The sequence below is a fragment of the Punica granatum genome, chromosome 7 (genome assembly GCF_007655135.1).
Source record: "Punica granatum isolate Tunisia-2019 chromosome 7, ASM765513v2, whole genome shotgun sequence".
NCBI lineage: Eukaryota > Viridiplantae > Streptophyta > Magnoliopsida > Myrtales > Lythraceae > Punica > Punica granatum.
Genome location: NC_045133.1, coordinates 24,323,037 through 24,330,879, shown reverse-complemented (window position 1 = coordinate 24,330,879; position 7,843 = coordinate 24,323,037). Strand labels below are relative to the sequence as shown.

General features: G+C 38.0%; 1 protein-coding gene across 1 annotated transcript; it reads right to left on the bottom strand.

The window, feature by feature from the left end:
* Positions 1-2,054: 2,054 nt before the first annotated feature.
* Positions 2,055-4,346, bottom strand: LOC116213190 (momilactone A synthase-like). Its single transcript, XM_031548039.1, has 3 exons — positions 4,180-4,346; positions 3,994-4,068; positions 2,055-3,009 (listed from the first exon to the last, which is right to left on the bottom strand). The coding sequence occupies exons 1-3, from the start codon at positions 4,197-4,199 to the stop codon at positions 2,205-2,207; spliced, it is 900 nt and encodes a 299-aa protein (XP_031403899.1). The 5' UTR covers positions 4,200-4,346; the 3' UTR covers positions 2,055-2,204.
* Between the last annotated feature and the right edge of the window lie 3,497 nt (positions 4,347-7,843).

Sequence of the window (7,843 nt, the reverse complement as noted above, 5' to 3'; positions counted from 1 at the left end):
TCTGTGGAAGGAGACAGGAGAGAGCCGTTAACCGAGCCTCCGAACATGGGAAGTGGACAAACCGTGGGACCCGTGCCATTTAAGGTTTTTTGTCATCTGAACTTTCCGGAATTGCACTTAAACCCCTCTACTTTATTATGATACATACAGCCCCCTCAGTTTTAAAAAATCGCAAACATAGCTTTCAATACCTTGTTTTCTTAGCCTTAAGACTACATATATACCTCCATTGTGCCATATGAAATGGGCAAACGGTGAGGCACATAATTTTGATGTATTCACACGGACAATGGTTATTGTGGATATTATTAAGTATTTTCTTATTGATCTGTAGCATCATATAACATGTTTGGTCGAGGTATAAGATAAATTCTCCCTCAAAAAGGAAAAAAAAACTAATTTTAAAGCGTGCCTAGGAAATAGATATTCTACATATTAGACATATACTTCATATTTAATGTGGAATTTGAATCAATAAATTGATTCTAAACCACATAAGAGTCATCCATTTATATGTAATATACCAAACATGTTGATGTTAGTGAGAGCATACATTTGCCATTATCCTTTTCGCTAATGATCCCACCAGTTTCGAGACAATTATGCAATGACATATATTTATGATTATTATATGTCTCGTATTATACATCTGGACAACCAATATCGCATCTTAATTATATGGTTCAGAAGGATAAGACTGCGCCGCTTCGGACTTACCCCGTCACGTCAGTGCCAGGCAGTAACATTATCGGATGTGCAGCGGCGCTTGTCCCGATGCCCGATGCACTACGCGCTTGTTGTTTAGGACAAGTTGGGGAACTATGAAGCAACCAAGAAAGATAGGGGATTATTGAGTTGAGGGGCAACTTATGGGGTGGGACAGAGTCTCATTAATAAGCGAGTGGCACATCTCGTGACCTTTTAATTGAAAAATGAAATCTAGCTCCTCATAATTTATATCTATATATATATATACCCACACACAATAAATACAAATAATTTAATTCAAGTGCCTTTATAGCAAAATATGATCTGAGAAGATGAAGCAACTCAGTAGCTTACGAAATGCAAATTGGATGATAAACATTTAAAGGTGGATATGAGATCGTAAACCTAAGGTCGGGTCACTGTCCTCTATCTTCCCTTCCTATCTCTTCATATCTTTGCATTTCCAATCTCTACACACACACAGATAGGTATATGTATATATATATATATATATATTCTCCACAAACAGCTGTTCATGATTGCAGACTCTCTCTCTCTCTCAGTCGGGTTAAAATGTTTGCTCCCGATTCCTCAGACTGGCTGGACAAGGATTGGTCGAATTTAGCATCGCACATCAATGATAAAACCCTCCTCCTCATCCTATTGCATTGTATGTCTTGTTTAAGAGCATGTAAGCATGTCCACAATTAGAAAATGTGTCATGCTATATCTAGAGATGGTTCCCCTTCGTAGTTCGAATGGAAGTACCAGAAAAAATAATTTTAGAAACATTCACTACCAAGGTTGGCTCCATTAGAAATTTTTAGTTGGCCTTAATTCCAAATGGATCAATGTGAATCTCCCTTCAAATCAGCACATAGTTTCGGATCATGTATGTACTACACCGAGCTTATTTCTACCATGGACTACGTCTTGTTTAAGCCACATACATAGCATGGCCATTGGAACCTCATAAATTCATCGGTTGGACCGACTCTGTTTTTTCCTATCCGATAATCAGGAACCTCTATCCATATACATGTGTATCTCCTACATATACATGAACCAACCTTCGTATCTTCGAGGCAATTGACATTTCTTTTGTAGGACTCTTCTTTTGGGCTCGTCTCAGTCCAAATGGCATGCCAGGCCCAATGTTATGAGTTGGGTGAAAAGAATTTCTAGCCCTTCAACTTTGACTACCACTTATTAATGTACGAAATCTACGGTCCCTCGAAGAATCCATATCGAACTATGATGAGAACATGCCAAAGGAGGACATAGTGCGGCATAACCTGTATATTTTTGCCAAGATCATGGGCATTAGCATGACGTGAGAGAGTAGGAGCACAAACAGCACATAATACATTTGACAAGATAATAATTTCTCAAAGAGCACGGGCTCCGAGTCCGAGAATTTTTCACGACATCAGCCATTCGAAGGTTAAGTATTCTTAGCATTAATCAACAAAAAATTATTAAAGTTCTTAACAATTCTACCCCAATTGATCAGGAGAAGGGAAACTTAGATTTTTGAAGCAAGTGAACCCTCCATCCACAATCAAGTTATGGCCAGTCACATACTTTGCCTCGTCCGAGGCTAAGTAGACTGCGGCCTGGGCCACATCAATTTCCTCGCAGTGGGCCCCCTTAAGCTCCCCAAGCCCATTAACGATCCCCTCCACCTGCTCGCGGGTGGCCCCAGGGTAGAACTGCGCAATCTGGCCCACTGCCATTGGGGTTGGGATCGGGGCGGGTGATATGCAGTTGATCCGGATCCCACTCCGGCACAACTCGCTTGCCGCCGACCTCACCAGCCCAGGGACTGCGAACTTCGACACGGCGTAGGGGTGTGGGCCGAGACCTCCTAGTATCCCGCTGATGCTGGACATACAAAGGATGGACCCAGAGCCAGAAGGGACCATCACTCGAGCGGCATGCTTTATCCCTGCAACCATACCCCGGAGGTTAACCCGCATGACCCGGTCAAACTGGTCCAGGTCCAGGTCTGCGATGCTTGGTGGGACTGAGGGGCCGGATATGCCGGCGCAGTTGAACAAGATGTCTAGCCTTCTATGGTGGGCCACGGCGGTGTCTATGGCGCTGGCCACTTGGGCCTCATTGGCGACATCGCAGTCAACGAATAGGGCTGATGGGCCTAGACTCTTCGCCACCTCCGGCCCGAGCTGAGAGTTGATGTCGGCAATTACAACTCGGGCTCCGTTTTTGATGAATTCATGAGCCGTGGCCCTCCCGAGCCCACTTGCTCCTCCGGTTACCAGGGCTACCTTACCTGCAAGCCTGTGAAAACGAAATGAATAACTAAACGTGGAGATTGTGTCTCCATTGGACAAGCATGCTCGAGGAACAGGAGTGTCGTCCAAGTCCCATCGAGTCAATTATTAGGCCGAATCGATTGATCGTGGGTCACTTCGGGGTCCAATCGCAGCTTTTATTTACGCACTTATTCGCATTAGATAACGATCATTAACAAACCTGAACCAGTCAATTTCCAACTAGCCGCGGACATACTTTGTGAATGAAATATGAAGGAGAAATTATGAGAAAGTTGACTTTGCGATGCCACGGGGAGAGGCTAAATCTACGGCACAACAACCTGCGATTTTCCGCTAAAAACTCAAAAATATTGCACTGTTTTTCTTGTGTTGCCAATAGATTAATCATAAGAACAGCTGTAACATGAGGGAATATCGGGGAAGAAAGAGAGATCAGTGTCTCCCTCAATTCCGACATTTTCCATTTCTATTTTTAAAGATAGCTCAAAATAAATAGACGTGTGCATGAGAATTAATTATTTTTAATTAAAAAACTAAAGACATGTCGTGATTTCATTGAAAAGTTAAAGTACGATTTTTTTTAAATAAGTAAAGCATGAAAGAACAATTATGTCAATATTTATCGACAATTACAGTAATTTTTTTTTTGCCATAACAACTACAATAGCTGATTAACTACATTTTGGATCATGTCCATGCCAATGAATTTTTCACCCAAAAAAAAAAAGCCATGCATCGGTAGTCCCATGTAATAACAATGCCGACTTAATGCGCCTCAGAAAAATTAATCACAAAGTTTTAAAATGATCAATCTTACTCTCATCTAAGTCGTAATTTAAAAAGTATCTCACTCATAAAAAATAAAAATAAAAATAAAAATAAACAAAAGGATAAAAGAGAGTGTGAGAGTTGCTTTCAGAATCATCCATTATTGTGTCGTGCAAATTGCAAGGTAGCAGAAGAAGTAGCTTTTTTTCTTTCCTCTTACCTTCCTTCGCCACCGCCGGTAGTGTAACAGGCCAAGCGATTCGCGAGAGGACGGACGGTGTTCGGCTTAAACTCCCTGAGACAAGAAGGAGGAATGTAACTGGACAATGAAACCGGCAGTTGGAGGCCGAGGAGGAGGAGGAGAAATTAAAGTGAGAATCATTGAAAAGTTAACAGTTAGGAGAACCTTATCACTGATCTGAGCATCTCTGCAAGTCGAAGGAGAGCGTCGGATGAAGAAGGGATCGATTACTGGACCTTCTTTTAGCTGCTCCTGATGATCATCAGATTTTTAGCACGGAGAGAGGGGGGGGGAGGGAAAATGAGTGCAAACATGAATGGAGAGAGGGCCTTTATTCGTGATGGCTTTGGATTAAATTTTTGTATTACATATAGAATAATGAGAGTCAAATAATTTTATATTTCTATTATTCATCCAAAAGAATAATTTCATATTTCTTTCTTTTCCAAAAAAATTTAAAATTTATTATCTATATAGCATGCTGTTTTTTTCTAGTCATCTATAACATACTGTTAAAAGTTATTATTTCACGTCAAAAAATTAGAAAGAACTGAGTGTATAAAATAATTAAGTTACTATCTTATCAGTTCGAACTTTTCTGTCAGAACATGACTTAATGTGATGTTTAGTAACGGGGTGAAGTATGATTCTATTTGATTTTCAAAATTTTTTAAAACTTAAAAATGACTCATAAATCTTTTATTTTTCAAAAAATGCCCCGCCCCGCCCCTCTCTCTCCACTCAACTCCCTCTCTCTCCTCAAACTCTCTCTCCTGGTTTGGGGTTTCGGACCAAACCTTGATACTCCCTCGAACGGAAAGCTGCTACTTTTCCCATCTGGATCGAGGAAGTGCATGGCCTTGCCGCTTGGGGAGAGGGACAACCACAGGAACAACGACTTGACGATGCCATAGGTGCCTTCAGGGAGACCCTTGAGTCGACGAGAAACAAGGGGTTCCCATTCGAAGAACACGAGAGGAGGCGGAGGATGGCTTGGGCTGATAGTTGCGACAATGAGGCTCCAGAACCCACCATACGCAGAGGGCGTGTAGGCAAAGGCTGAAAAAGTCCAAGTCATTTTCAAATTTTAAAATGTTTATAGTCAAATTAAATTAAACTCCGTTTAATTTCGTAACCAAACATACTTATATAATAACCTTTAAACTCAATAAAATTTTACACGTACAATAAGCATGCAGGCCTTGGACCTAATGCATTCACGAGAATTAGCTTCACTGCCTCCCAAAGATCCCGAGAAAAGCAGTAAAATCCTTGGCCATCTTGATGAGCGAGAGTATAAAGGAACTATTTATAAGCAATTTTATAGTTAAAAACTTAAAAAGCATATCTTTGTTTTTCTTTTCTTTCTTTCCTTTTTCAATTTTGATGCTAATACTGTAAATTCATGCAATTGGAGGCAAATTGTTAATATGACAATAACGCGCTTTAATTTTCCTTGTAACTATTTTTCATAAAATGTTTTCAAATTTTAGTTCTTTTCATTTCAAAAGTCAATGCAATTCATTGTTTTCAAGGTGATAAGTGACAACAACTAATTGAAATAGTGGTCCAATAAATTGATGATGAAGAAAGAGGAAGTCGCTCTCAGTATCATATCTTCACAATCATCGATTGATTTTCTTCTTTATATCTTCACAATTCATCATACCCCTTTTGTTTTAAACAAATCCAAAGGAGAGATGAAATAGCCTTTTACTCCATTTCTAATAAACCACTAATGGTGCACGCAGTATGATTACTAATTTTTTCAAAGAACGTGGCATATTATCTTGGTGAAATATTGCTATATTCATTTATAAAAAAAATTATTATTATTATAATAAAATTGCTTGAAGTCGTATATCCCCCAAGGAGCTACCGACGAACAATAATTGTTTCGTTAAATTTTTGGTTCTCTACCGTTAGAACACAAACTTCATTCCCTCTCTAGAGCATTCAAAGTAGTATTTTACATATTGAGAGAATTCTAACATGACATCAAGTTATGTTAGTATACTTGATATATTAGTTTAAATATTTAGTATTTCCATTCAAATATTTAGTATTTTTATTATTGGTGATGAATTATACTAAATATTAGACACTTAAATTAAAATATTAAAAACTTGAATAGAAAGTAAAAGTAACAAATACTTATACTAATCGGGAATGCTAAATGTATTAGACACTTGTAGTAAAATACTAAATATTTGTACTGAAAGTACTAATACGTGTTATCATGACTTCATGCCATGCTAGAAAGATTCTTGCATGTAATAAATCTACCTAGTGCATGCATGGAAGTTAACCTTTTTCAGTCTTTTCACAATATTTGACTCAAAGAGGAGATGAGCAAACTCTCGTACTATTTGAATGTACTTTTTTTCTTTTTCTTTTTTTAATCTCACCAACAATAATTTAGAGAATGAAAATTTTGCACGTTGTTGACTTTAGATTTTTTTTTTTAAACTCAACTCAATTCTAAAACATAATTATGATTTTTTTAATTATTTGATTTAATTTTTAATACTAAATTCTCTCAATTATTTATTATTTTTTCGACAATTCAACAATATAATCATTACTTAATCATCACTTTCTCTCAACTATTCATTACTTTTTCATATTTTTTCTCATAATTCAATAACACAATCATTACAAACTAATTAAAACCAAAATTCAATTCAACTCAAATCTAATCAAACACAATATTGGTTTCTCCTATCAAGCTGAAATTCAGGAGAAGCACTTACTGGGGGCCATGAACCGCAAAAGAAACTCATTTGGTGGCACTAGAATAAATAATGAATAAGATTTTTTTTCTCTTATTTTGTTATGTTAAAAGGATGATCCGAGATGAGAGTCGGCAATGGCTGTTCGGGATCGCTCGAAACATTGGTACAACCTCAGCTATAGTGGCTGATTATGGGGCATGATGACCTGCTTGGAGCACAACTGGAGTCTCGGACATTGGCAAGTGATCCTCGAAGTCGATTTTGATTTAGTTCGCAGACTGATCACGAGGGCTGGTCGAAGCTCCCAGCATATTTCTCCACATTGGTGAAGGCGGACAAGGGGTGAGATAGGAAGGGAGATCTCGATCGGTTGTTCATATGAATTGAGGAGATAATTCGTGTGCAGACTGTTTAGTGCAGAATTCTTTACAGTTGTCTTGGAGTTATCATTTTCATTCATATCCGTCAATTGACCTAAGAGCGCTCCTATAAGTAATGATATTATTCAGGCATCATACCCTCCTTGGTCTCTCTTAATTTCTTTTTCTCTCTCTCTCTCTTTAAGGGCTTTGGCCCAGTTTTTAAGGGAAAGAAATAAAGAGATATAATGATTTTTCCTCATAAGAATCGAATTCAATACATTTTAATTTTAGGATAAGAATCATTGGGATTCTACTAATTAAGTCCCTTCCTCAAATTGAAGATAATATATTAATTATTTGAATTTTGAAAGTTGTCATGGAATAATTATTTTCTGAATAGATAACTCTAAAGGCAAGGTGTGCTTAAACAACATTGCATGGGTCAAAAAGCAACATCATTAAGAAGTTCGTGATTCTTAAAATATGAATTTGGTGGACCGACCGACCGTTTGTGTTTCGTGGTTTATTATACAATTGTATATGTATGTTGTCATCCTTAAGGGAACGAATGGGGATAAAGAGACTTACCAAAAGACTAGACTTAGATATCTCGACTACGTCGTTAGGAAGACATCGTGTTATTCTTGCCTTCTCACGATCAAGTTTCTCTCAGTAAATACTTGTATATTCTTTACTCTCGAGTTATCTTCTTGCTGGTAACAATTTTCATGG